The 19,411-nt window shown below is 40.4% G+C and overlaps 2 protein-coding genes across 25 annotated transcripts in view; one reads left to right on the top strand and one right to left on the bottom strand.

The window, feature by feature from the left end:
* The window catches only part of CHID1 (chitinase domain containing 1), a 149,694-nt gene extending 136,691 nt beyond the window's left edge, over positions 1–13,003 (top strand). Inside the window, exons 13-14 of the transcript XR_015701872.1 lie at positions 3,243–3,351; positions 4,694–13,003. The gene's annotated coding sequence lies outside the window, so the exon portion shown is untranslated. The remainder of the gene's footprint in view (positions 1–3,242; positions 3,352–4,693) is intronic.
* Positions 13,004–13,241: 238 nt separating this feature from the next.
* TSPAN4 (tetraspanin 4) overlaps positions 13,242–19,411 on the bottom strand; it is a 443,271-nt gene continuing 437,101 nt past the window's right edge. For 22 of the 24 annotated variants that reach the window (XM_087745837.1, XM_087745828.1, XM_087745825.1 and 19 more), the window contains 3 exons: positions 18,701–18,832; positions 17,084–17,167; positions 13,242–14,255 (listed from right to left, as the gene is read on the bottom strand). In XM_087745837.1, the coding sequence (XP_087601963.1) occupies positions 14,187–14,255; positions 17,084–17,167; positions 18,701–18,832 (285 nt within the window). In that variant the 3' untranslated portion in view covers positions 13,242–14,186. Of the gene's footprint in view, positions 14,256–17,083; positions 17,168–18,700; positions 18,833–19,411 lie in introns of those variants that run through there. The other 2 variants (XR_015701873.1, XR_015701874.1) reach the window with 2 other exon arrangements.

Genomic DNA, 19,411 nt, shown 5'->3' on the forward strand with positions numbered 1-19,411 from the left:
GGAAGTAAACGGTTGCATCTGAAAGAGTTTACTTCTAATTTCAGAGCAAACCCAAAATAGTGAAAGCTTTGCTTAGCGAGAAGCATTCTACAGTGCAGGTGTCAGGCACTTAAATTTGGGCAGTTTCTTCATGATGATGGGGAGATGTCACCCCAACCAGCCACTAACAAAGCAGGAGGATAACGGCATGACTCACTGCACATGAAAATGTTTTTGAATTCCTGATTGTATTGGAGTGGTCTGGAAATGCAGTGCTGAAAGTGAGCAGCACCTGGTAAGCCCTCCGATGCTTTTCTTTCACTGTAAAGCTTTGCTTTCTGTCAGGCAGTAAAACTTGTGATGTTCAGCTGAAAGGCATGATTTTGTAAGTAGCCCCTCGAATGTGCATCACCCTGAGGAAGGATGTTTGGTTTAGTTTCAAAATTATTGTGATAATTTTGATCCCTGATAAATGTCTCATGCTTTTGCCGTTAATATTGGAACAGAATACTTCCAGTTGGAAGGGACCTGCAATAATCATCTAGTCCAACCACCTGACCACTATTGAAAATGTGTATCAGAAGTTATTTAGGAAAGTTAAGCTGAAGTCAATTATTTGCACAAAATTAAAGATGCCTACAGTGCCTTGTTGAATCGCCTTTAAAAGTATCCCTGGTTTTGAGTCTCCATCATGGCCTGTCCCCCATATATGGTCTATCTCAAAATGTACATTAGGTGCTAATAGATCTGTCTGCAGAATTGTGGTCTGAGGACTGGTAATACTTTGGAGAATAAATCCGTTTCATTTCCAGTATTCGGAACTGTTTGGTAAAACGTGCACTCATAATAATGGCTGTTCTCCACTTAATTTGAACTATTCTGGCTCATTCCTGTCAATGTTAAATTAAACTTTAAGAATTAAGAAGGATAAGGAAAGAAATTAAATTATGATGAGATAGGTCTGCCAAGCTTTATGCTAGGGCATATAGAATTTCTAGCAAGGCAAACTTAGCTTACTTATCAAGAGAGGAGATTATAAAAGAATTTATTTAGAAAGAAGCCGAAATGCTTATTTTTATTTAATGGCTTGTGGATTGTTCTGCATGTTATCAGAATAATTACTTTCTGTGCTTACGTAAGTAACACATTATTTTTCTTCAAACTATTTTTCACCTCAAGTGTTTTGTCCGTTAAAATGATTCTGTGTTTTGTTTTTGTTGCTTCTGCATAAAGAAGCATTTGTAAACATGTACAGTGAGTATTTCTAAAGGCTGTTCTTATAAAATAGGTGTTCAAGTATGGAATAAAGCATGAACGAACTAAGCTAGTGCACACACAAAAAGAACCGATAAGTGGAAGATCATTTTATTACCAAATCTACAGTTGTTTCAAGGGCTGGCCTGTAGGTCTTACAACAGAATTTGAATATTGTTTATTTGTTTTAAACTAGTCCCATTGCAGACCTTACCATTTCCCTGCTACGGTCATGTCAGCCACTAGTGGAAGAAGGACAAAGATTCATAGAATTCTGGGTAAACGTAGAAACCGCAGTCCTCTGGGCTGTTGTGAAGAGCCGTGCTCTGCAGTAATCTAGGACAGCTTTAGAAATTTAAATCTGAGGTACTGACATTCTTATAGGTAAAAAGCTTGGGGAGGGCGGCAGAAGAGTACACTGCAGGAGTATATCACTGAATTAAATTTTGCATATATAGGAGTTAATACATGGGTGTTGTGTGTGTGAATGAACCGAATGCTGTGATTGTTGTAATCCCCTGTTAATAAAGGGATTGACTTGCAGTACAAAACGACTTACAGAATTCTGCATGCTGTATTATCCCTTCCGAGGGTTTTGAAGGCTTATGTGTTTTCTAGCCCTCAGTACCTCCTCACTTTATTGCAGTACCTGCAGAACTTGATTTTATGAAATGTTAATCATGGTCCTCAAACATGAATACTGAAGTACTTTGTTCCATACTGATGGGCCTGTAGATGACCTGGGTCAGGGAAACACGAGGCTGAGCCTCAGCTAAACCTCTAGCCAAATACATCCAAATGGTAACTTTGCATTTTGAGATCTGACAATATAATGGAAAATTTTTGTGAGTACTTTGGTTTTGCAACTGCTCTCTTGGGTCCACGTATAAATAGCATAACAGGAATGGCAGTGCCCATGTGCTACCTGTGTCAAAGTGGCGTCCCCTAGCACAGAGCAGGTCAGTGTCTCTGCCAGCCTGTGCTGAGGTCCCTGGTTTAGGCACGCTGGAAGAACCTCAGGCAGCTGCCTCGTGTTTTGCTTCATCGTGTTTTACCTCAGGACTAAATCCAGTATACTAGTTTTGATTCACCTCTAGGTTTGCATGTGTACACACAGACTTTAAGCTCCTTATTTCTTCCATTTTTGGCAACATCCAAGTTTTGCCCCTGTGGGTGTAATACCTGTCTGACCATCATTTGATATCTGAGCCTGTCTAGAGTCTAGAAAGGGAAATTCAAGTTTGTATTTCTGTTTGTAGAGAAGGTGCTGTGCCTCTGATACCTGGCAGAGGGATTTCAGCATGCCAGCCCTCAGGGGAATGGTGATGCTGTGCAGAGAGGAGCAGATCTGGCTGCAGTAGAAAACTTGGGTTGGAGAGAAGAGCACAGAGAAAGAAGACAAAAGAATTATCTCATCTGGGAAGGTCTTAGTTCCTCAGACAGTGTAACAAGCCACACTCCCCATGAGCTCCCAGGGCTGCTTCAGGGGGCAGCAGGACTGCTTGCACTATAGATCTTCCATCTAAGAGGCAAGTGGGGTTTCAGCACCCTTGTGGGTACTCCCTGGCCCCTTTCCACAGGAGAGGTCCCAGACAGAACCCTCATTTGCTGCTGACTGTTTTCCTGGTGACCATCTGTCTTACCGTTGGGTCCAGTGGAATGCCTTAACAGTATGAAAAGCTAAAAATCTCACCTAAATGCTTTCCTGGTTTCCCCACCACCACCCCAAGCTGTACTAGATCTGAAGTGAACCAGCTGAAATACAAGAGGAAGGTAATCCATCTGACTAGATGTCCCCGTACCCCCCCTTCCCTGTTAGGTGGAAAATGATTTTTCAGAAAATCTTGTATTGAATACGTATCCAGCTTATGCATTTTAGTTAGCCTAATTTTTAAGCAAACGCTATCTTGGCTGAATGCTTTTTTAAATAATATAATGGAAAGTAGCAGAGATCAAGTATCAGGTGTGTTGCTAACCAACTGTTTATCTGTCTGTCTCTTTACCTGTAGTGTTTCTCATCAGCATTATCAGAGTAGTGTGAATCCTGCCGTGAACCTCTTTCTAATTGCTAAGCTGGCATTTCAAGGCAGGCAAAAAGTGAGCTTTTGTCGTTCAGAGGTAAGCCTGTGAACCCTGGGTCTAGACAAGTGGGGGAGAATGTGACTGCGGGGACACACGGGCTGCTTTAAAATGAATGGATTTATTACACAATTCTCCTGCTAGTGTGGGGACATTTGCCTTTATCTAATACCACTGTGTATATATATTTTTAGTGGGAAAATGTTTATCTTCTGTGCACTGTTCAGGATTTCTCAGTCATACAGAAGTACTTAAGATTAAGACCTTAATATTTAATAAGCTCTCTATTGTTAGACAGCGAGTGAGCCTGCCAATGTGAGATTGGGCTGGCAGCTCAGTGGATTAATGGAAACATAGAGCTGGATTTAAAAGCCCTGAATAATAATCTTTAAATATGCTTAGGCATTGTGGTTGTGCAGTTTCCCTGGGGAATCATCATATTCTCTACTTCAAAAATTGCTCTGAAGACATAACTGAAACTACAGCACAACCTTGCCTACTGGCAAATCTACTTTCATTCACAGGGGCTTAAATTCCTTCTGTGTACATCTGTACACCCAGAGTGTCATTCCGTGTGGGTTTTCACTTCTTATTATATTGTTGCCACAGGAATAATTTTATGCAGACCTGGAAAACACGAGTTGCAGAGCTGAGCAACTTTCCTACCTGAACAGAGATCTTGCTTAGGCTTTCAAATAAACAAATGTTGCTATTTGAAAATATTGAAGTGAAAATTATGTTGAGGCTTGCGATAGTGCTCTCAGTAAGGTAGCCAGAGGAAATTTGAAAAAGACTGGCTCGGCTGGCTGCCTGACTCTTTTAAACTCCTGTCTGTGAAATTCTGTGGTGCTTCTCGTTCATGTAACCCATTTCAATAGTACTTCATTCTCTGATAGAGATCTGAGTAGTCCCACTGCAATGATTGTGTAGACACAATGTGATGCATTCTGGGATTTCTTCAGACAAATTGAAAGGCTTGAAAATATTTTCATTGTAGGAGATTGCTTTTTCTTATTTATGTAAGAACTTACCAGTCTAAAAGGTGTCTGGACTTAGAGTTGCTTTACTTGTGTACACACTTCTGGGGATTATCTCAATTTCAATTTAATTTGCCACTTCACTTCATGCTATAAAAGCTCTCAGGGAATCTTTAATTTTCAGTGAGAGCTCACTAAATTAAAATGAAAATGAAATAAGCTTGCATCGTCAGCACTGAGAATGGCAGCGTTGTCCCAAATTTCTGTTTATATTTCACCAGAGCTGCTTGTGAAAATAAGGCAGCAGGGCACTCAGTTGTTCGGTACTAGATCTGATTGTGTAGCTGAACACCCTTATGTTCTGTGTAATTGCACTGATGTTAAGAAAGCGTTTTAACTTGCAGGACACTCCGCTCCGTGTGACCAGTGACACATCAGCTGTGACACGCTGGGTTCTTTTAAATGTCATGGATCTCGGCAGTTTTCAGTCATGTTTAAATTACATATAAATTCACCCCCACTGCTACCTGGATTGATCTCCTGTGAGGCTGGAAGTACTGAAGGTTGGAGGATGTAAAAGAAATCAGTGCCTGTACCCCTTGTAACTGTTTTCCTCATCTGAGTATTCCAGTGTCCTTCAGTAGCTCAGTGAACCTGCAGCACCTAGGAGGGGGAGGAGTAGGTGAGATTGCAGTCTGAAGAGGACAGGAAAGCACTTGGAACAGGATGAAAGCAGGCTCAAGGAAAAATGCTAAACAAAATTGACCTTGTATATGCTAGATGGGGTTGGTGACTTCCCCGCCCCCCCCCCCTTCTCCTGGTGACAGGATCAGCTGCAGTGCCTTTGCTAGGAAGTTACCTGTATTACCTGTATCAGCCAGGGGTGGCAAGATGAAGACTCTATCGACGGAATAGACTGATTGCCGCCAGCTGCAGTACCAGTAGGGCATCGCAGCTTTTGTCATACACACTGAATCACAGTGTGTGACACGGAAGGACTTCTTTAGTACTAGAACTGAGAGAACCACCATCTACACAAGACTCAAAGACCTCAAATCTGCTAAATCATGGGGACAAGGAGGAACAATATATAGAGGGACTTTATCCACACTGCAGCCCTGATTCAGTTCTGGGACCGCCTTTCTAAAATAACACTGTGTCTATTGTGAATGAGCTGACCATGTATTTCATGGGATACTGCTGTATTTTTGTACCTTACAGTGGGGACAAACTGTCTGCTCAGGTGCCAGGTGTTGACTGCCCAGGTCTCTTGTTCATTTCCAACTTTCTCCCGTATTTTCCATCTGTGTTCTTTCATACCTGTTATTTGTAGTTTCCCTTTTCTTCCTCACCTTTCCTGGTGCAGAAGTCTGGATAAGCTGGAGTCCTGTGTCATCCATAGCAAAGATTGCTTGCATTGGAATATTCTAGTTTTGAGAACATACATCCATAGATTTTTGAATTGATTCCATCAGGAACAAGAGAGTGTGATTTGCAGCAAGCTTTTAATTGTACCAGTTTTTCATGTGATAATTCTTTTAAACCTGCGAGCGCTTATTTCAAAGGACCTTTTGATAACAAAGATTGTATTGTGTCAGGGTAACCAGCTGTGGTGCACAGTTAGGAGTAAGAAGGTGTTTAATAGGGAAGAACTTTAATGCACGGACTTCACAGAAGGAGATTTAAAACTTTAAATTTTATTAGCACCAAACATCACGCAAGTTCCATGACAACAAGCTGTACTTCCAAGCTGGTGAGTTATTTTGTTTAGGGAAAGTGAGTTGGTATGACACATCAATTCAGTCTATGTACTCTTGTGTTTGCATTTGCAAATCCATAATTCCTTCAGTTGTGCACAGGTCTGAGTTCACAATTTCTGTTCTTCCCTCAAAAGGAGGAGTATTTTCAACCGTGAGGTTTCAAGGTATCTCTGTTCTTGAGAGACAAAGTAGCATAACTTAGCTGCTCACCAGGAGAACAGTCAAAGCACCTCTGGCTTCTAGGGGGAAATATTCCTGTTTCTCTTTCTAACATACTTGTGTGTCCAGTTCCTGCAGCTGAGCTCACAGCATGAAGAATTTTCCCAAATAGCTTTACTTGTAGCTCCGTGCAGCCTCCCTATTCAACTAATGCCAATATGACTTTCAGATGAAGTTAATACAGGTGCAGAGACAGTGGCCACTGGTGGGGAGGGAGCAGGATTGTGTGGTGCTCTGAGGATTATAAAGAAGCTTTTAGTGACTTTGACTGTCATAAGCTATCTAGTATAGGCTCATAGGGTGAGAGGAGAGGTTCCAAGAAAGCACTAGAAGCAGCACCATTGTGAAGTGCTCTTTTCCTGGAGTACTTGCAAATTCTTCATCTTAATTGAGTTTGTAAACAGCTTTAACTCCCTTGGGGGGAGGCTTCAATTCCTTGAGAAATGAGAGCCTGAAAATGAGAGAACTGAGAATTGCCCCTTTTTTTCTTTTTGGTAGAAGTTATCTTGGGCAGTTAGGTTGCCACGGTACAAAATATGGGCATGCATATGCCGCTCCAGGCACCTCGGTAGCATGTGGATGCATATGAGTATTTCAAAAGAACGGTAATGGCAACATTTCTAGGCTGAGGCATTTTTTACCTCAATATTCTGGGTGTTTATTATCCAAGCTGAGATAGAATATCAGAATCAGTTAATTGCATTGATGGATGATACAATAACAGTGAACAAGTTTCCAAGGTAAATTGGGTTAAAAGAAAAAAAGGAAAAAAAAAAAAATCCCTACAGCATTAGTCTCCCTGGAGAATGCTGAACAACTAGTGCCAGTTCTGCTTGATAACAGTGCTCATCTAGCCATCTGCAGGCTTGCATCGGGGAATTGAGGACATCATTGAGAGCAATTCAGCTTTAGTCACTAGTTAGGTCCGTAACTAGGCTGACATGAATTACTTGGTTATAGTACTCGCTTTTCTCTGCTATGTAGGGACTATGGTCTCCTCACTCAATGTCAAACCTGAATTTCATAAAGCCATGCAATATGTCTATCCTTGGGCACTTAAAGTTATAAAATACAAATAAGTGAATCCCCTCTGCATTTGGCAGACTGGGCTCTTGATTAACCAGGTATCCCTGTGTGCAGAACAGCAGATTTAAATGGTAACCTCTACCGAGAGGTGGAAGGGGTGGAGCAGAGATGGGCTTAAGCTTTACAGCCAAGGAAAGGTATTTGTGGAGGAGGGAGATAATGAGGTGCATCTGAACAGACTTTCACAAACCAGTTCCTGAAATCCCTTTATTTCTATAGTAATTTTAGTATTGTCCAGATGAATGCTTCACACCTGAAACTCTTGTCCATATGGAAAAATAAACACATAAGCAATACACATTAACAGTTGCTTTTTTATGCTGTACTTTGTTTTATATAGATTTAATTATATCCAGGTTTTTATTTTATTTTGTTGGCTTTTGTGATTTGACCCATATTCTGTAATAGCAGTGCCATGGGAATGTAAGAGGAGGTTTATAGTGGATAAGGATCCCATCCTTTCAAGTTATTCTTGTAACCACAAGCACAGGGAAGTCTCTGTTAAGCAATTCTGTAGTAACAAAATGTTCTGCCTAAACAATTTCTGCATAAAAGATACCAGGGAGTTGTTTGAGAAATGAGTTTAACTGATCAGCCATTTCTTCATCAAAAAAAAAAAAAAAAAAAAAAAAAACCCATGCATTGCAAGATGACTTATAGGCCCTCTGTGTAGCTGTCTGACATGCACTGGTGTAGATTTGGTAGTGAATGTTTGTTTGGCTTTTTAACGTACGGGAAGGTAAGACACATAGGGCTCTGTATTTTGCACTTTTGATGTCTCAAGGCAAAACTTTGGATGAAGTTTCATAGCCTACCCTTAAGTCTCTGAAAATTATCGCCATGCAGACAGAAAGTACTTTATATTATGCAGCTAGCATAATTAGCTAAGCCTGATATTCCCAGTTGTGTTAAGTACATTTGAGAATAATAGCAAGATGTCAGCTGAAATACTAGGCTAGCTGTTGATTAAAATAGAAACACCTCTGTCTATGCCAACATGTAGTTCAAAAAGCAAAGACAACTGAACTAGGATAGCTGCTGGGCTTAGTTTTTTGAAACAATGGGATCTTGAAAATCAATAGTGTACTCCATTACCCAGGTTTAAGCTTTAGTGGAAAGACAAATTAGGCTGTAAAGTGTAGAATCAGTGGTGAATAAATGACATTGAAAGGCAACATGTTAAAATCCATGTAAAAAGGGTTCTTTTAAATGTATACGGCATGATGAAATTGTGAAATTCACTGCTACGCTGTAAGACTGAAGTAGAAGGTTTCACAAAGTCAGAAAGGGATTAAAGATAGATGTGGTTAATTGGACCATCTAGTGGTATGCTTAATGGGATGAAGAAAATTCAAGTAACATAAATGTGCCAACTGAATTGAGGGAGTTGTAAACAACTTCCACCAAAGGTTTGGGTTATCCTTTATGAGGTTTCCTTCAACAACCTCTAAAACCTCTGGGTCTCTACTTTCAGGTTGTATCTACCCTTACACTTTCAATAGTATGCCTGCGGTGGTGTTCAGAATGCACCCAGTTTAGAGGCAGTTTCACTTGCGAAGCTGTTTGTTTGACCTGGAGGGCACAATAAATTGTATTGAAAAAGGCAGTGTTAGACAAGACTTCAGACAAGATACCTAGCTAACCAGACCCTTTTTTCTGATCTGACATAGTAGGAGTTCCTAGTTGTTCCATTTTAACACAGTCTGGTGTTAATTTTCTAAGTTTTTCTATGTAATTTCTGAATATATGCAACCACCTCAGAAAAAGAAAGTAATTTGGTTTCAAAATTATCAGTAACAGACAAGTTCTAAACAGAAAATAATTGGGTTTGGGTCTAAGTATTTTGTTACACTGTAAACGTGATCTCCCAGTATTTTCTGAATTGTTACTGATGATCACATAATTTCCAGGTTGCCCTTAAGAGGAAACAGAAAGGGGTGTAAATTTACCTGGGAATGGGTAAGCCACTTAAAAAAACACCCTATAAGGAAGGATAGGTCAAATCAAAGATAGGTAATGAGAAATGACAAAAAAGTATGCTGTGTATTTTTTTTTTTTTAATTGCATACACTGTGTGTGCACACTTGCACACACAAATCTTTGGGTAGGTATATACTCACTGTAGTAGTAGCTTGTAGTGTAGTTGATTATAAAGAATACAAAAGACATTCTGTTGTAAACTTTAAAGAATATTTAATAACTTTTAAAAAATAAAATGTATATTTTAAATTTTGCTCTTTATACGAATGCACAAAAATGTATCATTGTAGTTGCAGTGACAGAATCCAAAGAACTGAGAAGACCTGGCCACTGTGGTAAGATACCGGTGACAATGTAGGAGAACTCACAATGGAATCCAAACAAAATTTCCCATGGCGAGTCCTGACTTGTTTTTACTGTGAATTGTCTAACTCTGTATCTATGAAGATCATTCACACTTAGCAGGAATCCTTGCAGACAAAGTTAATAAAGAGTCTGGTTTTAAAATAAATGCCACAATCAGCTGCTGGTTTCTGTTGCTTACCTTTGGTGCCACATTTATAGCACAACAATGAAGCTAAGGGGTAAGTGAATGGCTTTAACTTTCTCCATGCTAACAACCTCCTGTCCTATCTATGAATGGGGGGAGAGGCAGCCAGGAGCCATGTGCACTGAAAGACATAACCAGTTCTTAATTAGTTTGTGAGGAGTGAGGAGCTTGTGTGGATTTGCATAGCAGCCATATTGCTGATGCAAGATAAAATATTTTTACAGCTTCTGTGCAGTTCCTTCCTCTCCATATTATAAATCATACAATGCTTCATTCCAATGGTAATTATTAGACAGAAGTATAAACCTTTATGTGTTTATTCTATTTGAGGGGGAGGAACAAAGAAATATTCATAGAACAGAAAGTGAATTTCAGTGATTTGTGCACTATAAGATGTGGAGCTAAATAATTCTGTTGTACAAGCAATAAGATTTGGCTGCTACTGACAGTTACTGTACAGGAAAATAAACCATATTCTATTAAATATATCTACATATATGTTGTTATAATTGTGAAGATGAAAAGCCAGAAGTATGTTGGACTGAATATAAAAGCTAAATCCTGATGTTGCTGAATTCAGTAGGTTCAGCCATGCGCCCTGTGCCTTCACATCTTGTTAGTAAGCAGCAAGAGCAATGAGTATAAATTAGGAGTGCTCTCATTCAATGTCTTTGTTGCCTTTGGTTCTGTCTTTAATTTAAATGTATTGAGTCCTCCTTCATGTTTAAAGATAAGAAGTGAAAAGAATATAAAAGACTTTACTAAAAGTGACAAAACACTAATGGAGGCAATTGGAATGACTTCTGTGTTGCTCTGCGTACATACGACATAAGTAGCCTTTTAAATGGATATTATGTACTACAGGGTATTTATTTATACTCAACTAGTTCGACATGAAGTTTTATGCATAATATGGAACTATCTTTTTTTGGTTCTTAAAGATTGTTGCTGTTACATATCACAAAACATGCTGACCTCGTCAGCAGAGAAAGGATGCAATGCTTTTAAAAAGAAAATATGGTAAGTCTGAGGCTTGTTATAGGCAGTATGTTCAGAGGTTTGAAATTGGATTGTGCTGGTAATGCTTTAAGCACCATAACATCTGTTTGGCCTGTGTGAAGAGACTTAATAACATCAAATATAGAAAATAGTCCAGTTCAAATTAAAAACAAGTTGCAGTAGCCTCTCAGTTGGCAGTGTAAGGGTAGCGTTTAAAAAAAGAACTATTAGTGGCAATGTGTGGTCTGCCTTTTTTTTTTTTCTTTCAGCAGTTAGTGCCGTATGTTTCTGTTGCAGTGACTAGGATTTACAAAGTGAGTATTGCTCATACTCCCTATAGATGCGTGTTTTTGAAAACTGACGCAGTTTATCTTGTTGTAAAGACACCTAAACTGTGGAAAATGATTAGAGGGAACCACAAAGTGTGACTTGTCTTCAGTCTCTGTTTCTCATTTTGTTTCTTCTGTAGATTTAGCTGAAGTCTAGCAGTCTTCTCTAGGAGCTCAGCACATATTATTGGGAGACTCACAGGATGAGGGCTTGTGATCTCTCTTCTCCCTACACTGCCATCAGGCAGACTGATGAGAATTGCCCTGTGCGGGAGCTCTGTTGCACAACGGTTTGCTCTTATCAACTGAGCCATCATCAGCCTGCTGTCTCTGTGTTAATTTTTAATGGCAGGGATCACTACAAATAGACTTGTCTACCTTTTATCTTTCTTAAAAAAACATTGTTTTATTAATGTATTCATCACTCTGTTATGCTGCTTTTCAGTGGTGGAAACTCTGAGCTGTCAGCAGGAGCACCTGAGTGTACAAACTATAAACCATGCGAAGAATGAATGGTACATCTAATTGTGGAATTGTGTCTATGCAGGTAAGAAAGGAACAGAGTGGAGAGAGGGAAGGAACAAACTTGCACGGTCTTTTGAAGAGCAGGACTGTTGACAGCCAGCCTGAGCTCAGGAAGCAGAGAGCATTGAGACTGTGGTGATTGTAACACCAGGAGTAAGTCTCTTGCTTGGGGTACGGGGTGCCTGCGTGTGGGCTACTTGCTCAGTTTAACCTCTGTCTTGGGTTAAGATCTGTTAACATTTATCAGGGCTTGTTAGCATGGCAGTAAAATTGTTCAGTGGTGGTGAGGTTGCCATGATAATGAGCTATTGGGAATCCACGTAAAATGCACACTACTTTCACTTAGACTGCACAGCTAAATGCCCCATGCTACAGAGGTTGATGCATAAAGGTGGGGGGTAAGATTTTTGGAAGATACTTGCCCTTTCACACACCAGACTGTCCTAAGCACTTCCCCACAAAACATGGAATAGTTTGGGCCTGAGGGTGAGAACACTGCAGGGCGTCAGCAAAGTGGAAAAAAAACCCCAAAACCTAAGCAGTGAGAGTAGTATTTGTTAATGGTGCAGGTCCAGAAAAGGGTTACTTACAGGTGTTCAATAGGCTGTGGGTTGGTGAGTCCAGCTTTACTGCTGGAAATTGCCTTTAAATCAAAGCAAATTGTCACTTATAGCTGAGACCTGCTGTTGTAAGCACTAAAGGTACAGGGTAGCTTTTTTTGCCTGAACTTGATGCATGCTTCTAGTCTGTCACAGTAGGAATGGCTGCGTTGGGCTTTCTGGGAAAACAGGGCACCATGGTTGCGGTGTCTATGGTCTATTGTCAGTGGTTGAGAGGTCCTCAAAGGCTGGCTGCATCACTCTGTTTGCCTGTTCCCTGCTGTCTCCTTTCCCTGGGGTGCTTCAGCTGCTCACTGTCACATGTGCATTATCTGGGCAATTGTTTGAACAATAGGAAACATCTGATTCTTAACCTCATCACTAGAAGGCGTGCACAGAAGGGTACTACATAAATTACTTCATTTACCAGTGCAGGGTGGGGAAATCAGGCAACTGGTGGTTGTTTTCTGGCTAAGAAAAGTTATGATTTTGATTTCTGCAAATTCCAGAAAGTGTGGGGCATATTCTAGCCAACAGCCAGGCAGAGGGAGATGGGTCTGAAAAACAGAACTGAGGTGACTCAAGTTCTAACGAAGACTGATGTGTCTTGGCTGTTGTAAGCATGCAGCTGAAAAAAAAAAAAAGCTAAGCATAAAAACATCTGAAGTCTTAATAACTCTCAGAAAAATGAGCAATGTGCAAAAAAATTTTTCCTCAGCAAGACAAACTCTATCATACCTGCAGATAGATGATGATATCCCAAAGTAAATTAATGAAATGGTGACATTCAGGGAAGGAACAGCTGACAGCTTTGTACAGATCTTCAAGTGTGGAAAGGAGTGATATTTTTTGGCAGACTAACTTGAAACAGGGATGATAAAAAATAAAACCATAGTAGAATGACAGAGAGAGCCCACTCACAAGTTGTTTACTGAAATAAAGATACAGCTGAAAGTAATTACTTGTTTCCCAGAGGTATAACTGATAGTGCCTCCTACAAGAAATAATACTCAGTTATTTCAGTTGGAATGTAAAATGGGATAGAGAAAGGTTCCCTCTTTCTGAGGTTAGATGCTGGGTATTTTCACCTCCTTTCAGAACAGTATGTGTATATGAATGTAATATATATTACATATACAGTCAACCATCTATATGCCACTGGCAATTAATAAGTGAGACAATGTCCAATATTGTTTTCCCTTAACAGCCAGATCTCACTGTACAGATTCTGATTAAAAGCCTGACTTTGCAGTGCGTAAGACTAAAAATACTCCTTTAAAATAACATATTTCTGAAGATGATCCTCTCCTGGCTACAAAATCATCTTGAGACACTTGGAGGCAGGGCTGCTTGATCTTGACATTTTAGCTGTGTGCAAACTGTGGTAAAATTACAACTGCATTCAGTGCTAGCTACTCTGTACCTTCTTTCTGTGCTGAAGAACGCTCATTTTCTACACCTTCTCGTCCAGACCATGAAATGCAGGAAGGTAACCTGGCAGGTTTTGCAGAGGTTGCCTCAGTGCAACCTTTTCCTAACACTGGTTTGCAGATCAGCCCCTCATAAGCAGCCTCCTTTGCCTTTCCCATAGGCCACAGAAAAGGAACCATTGCTCTTTGGAGGTTTTCTTCTGTTTAAAGACAAGGCTGCTTCTTACCTGTGCCAGTTCAAGTACTGACTTTTCTTCCTCCTTCAGTAAAGTGGGGTGATTCACAAAATCTTCAGAAAGATAGCATTATACACAGTTTATAGTACAAAGGGGGGGAGGGGGGGGAAGGTCAGATGAATGAGCATGAAGGAGATTTCTCCTGTGTCCTTTGGAGGAGGAGCAGAAAGATTGGGAATGGTATCTATGCACAGTAGGTGTCTGCCTTGACTACCTGACAATACATGGTCATTGCAAAGGTGAGTCCGAGAATCTAAGAGAAAAAAAAAAATCAGTAAGTAAAAAAAACTCTTATTTATTGAAAGAAAAAAATAAAGAGAAAAGCATGCTTACTCTGGTTTTGTTCACACACAGGAAGACACATCACACACTGCTTTTCCTGCAGGTTCATGTCCTTGTTCTGTTCCTAGTTTCTGCCTGCCTTTTGTCCTTATCTGTATTGCTGTTTTACAGAATGAACAATGAGAGCATGGGAGAGTTGATTTCTCCACGAAAAGCAGCCACCAGATACTGGGAAGAGGTATATTGAAAAGAAATGTATGGATTTCTTTTGCTCAAAAATATTTTATAGTAGCAACCCACAGCTGTGGGGCTGTGTGGTTCTCTCTGTAGCTATTGTTTTGAAAAACAATCAGGTTCATCCCTGACCCAAAGGATGGTGCGCTGTACTTTACTTTTTCCAAGCGTATGCGTGCACAGGTCCCTATGGGGGAATCACTGGAGACTGTCCATGCATTAATCAACCATCAGTGCCTCATCAACAATGCAGGTGTCTTTCTACTCAGCCTAGTCAAGAGAAGCAGCAGGGAGGTGGTAGTTCTCCCATCCCAGCTACTGACCTGCTGTGCCGCCTCTGGTAGATTACTTCATCAGAAAAGGGGATGGGGAAGAGAGTCTTACTTCCCTTCCAGCTGAAGTACTTACATGAATGTACTAAGTGGTCCTTTGCAACACCACTGTAACAACTGTCATTGAAAGAAGGTTTGCCAGGTAGAAATTTTTTGTATGAATTCTATTTTAAGCACTTAATTTGATCACTTCAAATTCAGTCTTTAAATAAATAGTAGTTCTGTTAATGAGTACTTTGAAAAAGTACATGAATAACACACACACACTACTTTATAAATAAAGAAAAAAAAAAATGGTTATAAAGCTGTTATCTTCTTCATTTCCCATTCTTCCACAGTGAAAGCTTTAGCGTGCTGTTTTCTAGTAAGCACATGCCTTTTGAAGTATCCTCTGAACACTTCCTTCTACTTCCTAGCAAAGGAACACCTTCAGGGACAGCTGCATAATAAAACCTTGGTGGCTGAATTTGTTTTATAATTTTGAGCATGCATGATGAAGCAGATTGTTCTGCTGCGTGTCCTGTATATCCTTCAAGTTGTGTCACTGTATGATTCTAACTGTAAGATTGTTAACATGAAAAACAAAAGCTGTCACCACATGCTTAGGGCCAGAACAACATTGTAACAGCAACAATAGAGGGAGCCCAATTCATTTCAGGTTACAGCGCATCAAAACTTTCATGATCAGTTAGATTCAATCACGTGGTGCAGCTGGAAGACAGACTAAAAATCTTTTGTGTTCTGAGGTGTTTTCTCTGTATTTCACAGCATTTACTAGGAATATTAATTAGCATTTTTAAATTGTCTGAAGTGTTTTCTCCCATACAAACTAGTAATTTCTTTCTGTCAGAAAGACAGTATTCTCTTAAATACGCTAAATATAATCAAGGCCTATGAGAAGGAATCTAACATGGGCTGCTGGGTTTTTAATGTATCTTTTAAGGAATCCCTAAATATATTACTATATTTTAAAAAACAGCTTTTGAGCATCTACTCAGAATTAACAACAGTCTTCCGTTGTCTCTCTGCCATATGATTATCCTGTGTTTATCTTTTTTCCTAAGCATATCTGCTTACTATACTGGAAAACAGAAACCGAAACTCTACTGAATTTGGGCCTATGAGGAGTCAGGCATTTGCATTAATAAGTTGCAGCTAATGCATGACATGTGAGAGAGTAAGATATATGCCATTCTGCCTAATCTGACATTAGTGAGAATATGAGTGGAATTCTGTTCCCAGGCTCGCTCTTGCTGCTGCTAGTGGTATACCATGCAAAATTTAAAAAAACCCCATGGGTTAATCTGGAGTTACATGGTATTAATTAGCTGAGCGATGCCATCCTTTCTGCTTATCTGTTGAGTGTGAGAGAAAGGTGGAGCTGGGAACTAAAGCTCCATCTTCACTGCATTCAGGAATGGGACTTTGGGCCATAAATGGAGGGCTGACACATAGCTGAAGCAGCCTGAGCTCCAGCACAGCTTTCATCTGTGTATCCTCAGGCCAGGGTTTGTGCCATTGGGGCTACGATATGGCCACAGCCACGGCAAGCTGGATTAAAGACACAGGTACGTAAGAGTAAGAGACGAGGTACTATGCTGATGACTGATTCTTCTCTGACCAAAGTTGTCATGCTGCAAATAACTACAGTTCAAAAATCTGACAGGCAAGTCTATGCCAATCTTACTTTCCTAGTTTCCCTGCAATTAATAGAAAAGGAGCAGGGTTTTATTGGCAAGGTAGAGTAATGGTAACAACATCCCAACTTGTACCTTACCCTAGGAGTGAGGATGGGGATGAAGAGTTAAGCTACCTTTAGGCTGTCTTGAAGTTAGATATTTATCCTAAGCGGATGGTCCTCTCTGGAGAATTACTGGACAAATACAGGTACCCTAAAAGGCAATTCACCCTACCCTGAGTAGGCTTCTGTCTTTGGATGGCAGGGACTACCTCTCCACTGAGTCTAGTCTAAGCCTTAGATAAACCACTTCGTAAAGTGCCTGCTCTTTGCAGTGCATCATAAAACAGAAAATGTCTGCGGTATTCCTAGCTCTGTACCTTGTACATAGTATTTAACTAAAAACACAAAAGACTTAAATCTTGCAGAGTTTTACTCTAACATGCAAAATTTGGACTTATTAAAACAAACAGCCTTGGGCAGAGTATATCTGGATCTATGGTTACTTATTTAGTTATGATTAATTAGGATTTGAAAATTGGTATTAAAGTGTACCTGCACCATAGCTGTGCACAATGCAAAGATTCCCACTGCTAGTAAGTTTTCCTGGAGCCATATTTTCACTGTTTCGTAGCAAGGCTGGAAAAAAACCGACAGAATATTGTATTAGCCATAAACACACAGCTCTACTGCCCTAGGAATATGCAGACAGAAAAGAGCCAGATCAGACTAAGCTGCTAGGTAGCCTGGATTATCATTTCTGCATTGGAGCAACTACCTTGTATTTCTGGGTTGAAGCTTGAACATGGAATACTAATTGTAATGACACAAAAAAGTGCACCTCCAAAATGCTGCGTGACTGCTGCTCCATCTAAATTGGGCTAGTAACAGTGGATTTGGGTCCTCTTTGCCCTCTAAAAACCAACCAGAAGCAGTTAGAACTTCAGAATGAGCCTTTCGTTTTCTCCATGTTTCAGGAAAACATATTTATTGTAATATATATATGTATATCAAACCCAAAAGTTCCACTGAGAGCTGTTCAGTAGCCACTCACGCTGCACATGGACCCATTTCATACCATTTTCCATAATTTCAAATTGCAGTATGGGCATTCCTCCATTATTTTCTTCCTGCTTTAAATTCTGCAGTAGCTGTAACCTCATGTTCCTGGCCCAGTTCTGGGGAAGGTGGAATTGACCCAAGTGAAACCTTTCTTTAGATAATGTGTAAATAATAAATAATGTCTGTAAGACAACCTTGTGCAAAAATTGTGCCCTCTGTCTTGTAAATGTACAGGGCCAAGAATCGTTCAGCCTTCAGTTAGTAGCTTTCACATATGTATAAAGGGAAAACTATTAATGCCCAGCAGAAGAGACGGTGTTAACCTGCACTGATTCTCTTGGTACCCTGAATGAAATAGTAGAACTTTTAAGTCCTTGAATTAAAAATTTGACTTGGAGCTACCTGAGAAGTAGAAGGGAGCCATGTTTGGTTGGAACTCAGCCTCTGCCAGTGCCAATCAATGCATATGAAATCTCACTAGCAAGTGCCCCAGAGAGCTTTACTCACTGTCTTCACAAACCATTAGAACCAGCAAAACTTCCTTATCATTCCACTTCATCAGATGGACTTACTCCACACCCCTCCTGGGTAACTGCACTGTACACTACCTGTAATTAGCACAAAGAATTGCTGAGCTAATTTCAGAGAAGAATTTAGGCTCTATCTGCTCTGGTAAGATCTTGCTGAGGACATAGTAGGGAAATTATCCCATGGAGTTTTGAATTTGATTACAGGCAAGTGCAGAAACTCATTGCAAAAAAAGATGCTGCTGGCAATTCAGTGGAACAGTTCCCACTCTCCTGCTGTGCAGTGGAAGCCCCTGAACTAGGGTTCCTGGCAGGAGCAGAGCACTCCAGGAGGTGCTGAAGCCTTCAGCTCGTAAAAATAATTAAATTGGCGGTTTCACTGGAGGTCAAAAGCCACAGGTCAACATGAGTCTTCTGAAACCACCTGATTAAAGATGAGTAAGGGTACAACATACCTTATCATCTGTATAGCCCTGCAAATGACTAGCTGCCTGCCCTTTACCTGGGTTGAGGTATATTGTGTGGTTGTATGATTGCAACAGCAGTGTTAAAGCTGCTGAGCTGCTGCTGGAGAGCTGCTCACCGCTTTCCACCAGGTCCCTGGGGAATGGAGTCCACAGTTCTCACTGAATTCTAAGCAGCAGGAGTCCGGCACTCGGGTTGTATTGTACACTTCAAACCAGTCAGTGTAGTTGGAGACTCCACAGCATCTGAACTGGAAAAAGAAGAACCGAGGCAATACCGTAAGTATGATCTGTCACTGACTTCTGCCTCCTGGAGCTGGACGTTCAGTGCATTTTGATTACACCAGCAAAGGCTTGAAATTTTAAAGAAGTACAGTAGTTCCTCAGCTTTACCCACATAGACCCTTTCCCCCACTCTTCTTTTATTGTGTTAAAATATGGTCTTGTATGTAGCTAACGTTGATACAAGAAGCAAAGGCACCTATTTGCATTGGCAGGACACTGCAGGAGCTGAAACAGGACAACCCCAGCCAAGTACTGAGTTAAGAGTTGATGTGACTGAGCAGGATTGTAACAATTGTTTGCAGCTTGTTGTCAGAAAAAAAATATTTAAGATACAGGTACAGCACCCAGGAGATGAAGATACTGGGATCTCTGTGGCACACTGCTTCTGAAATCACGACTGAAGTTAACGGGCAAATTTCTCTCTAAGCTGTTAGTTACTGATCACCGTTAAAAGTCTTTGTCAGTCAGTAAAAGATATATTTCCTCCTCTTCTCTCTTTGGTGCAGCTCCTTAATGTCATCATCTGATGCTGCTAAATAGTGGTG

Source organism: Nipponia nippon, unplaced genomic scaffold (assembly GCF_047370975.1).
Source record: "Nipponia nippon isolate SJK-2023a ecotype South Korea unplaced genomic scaffold, ASM4737097v1 scaffold_10, whole genome shotgun sequence".
Classification (NCBI taxonomy): Eukaryota; Metazoa; Chordata; class Aves; order Pelecaniformes; family Threskiornithidae; genus Nipponia; species Nipponia nippon.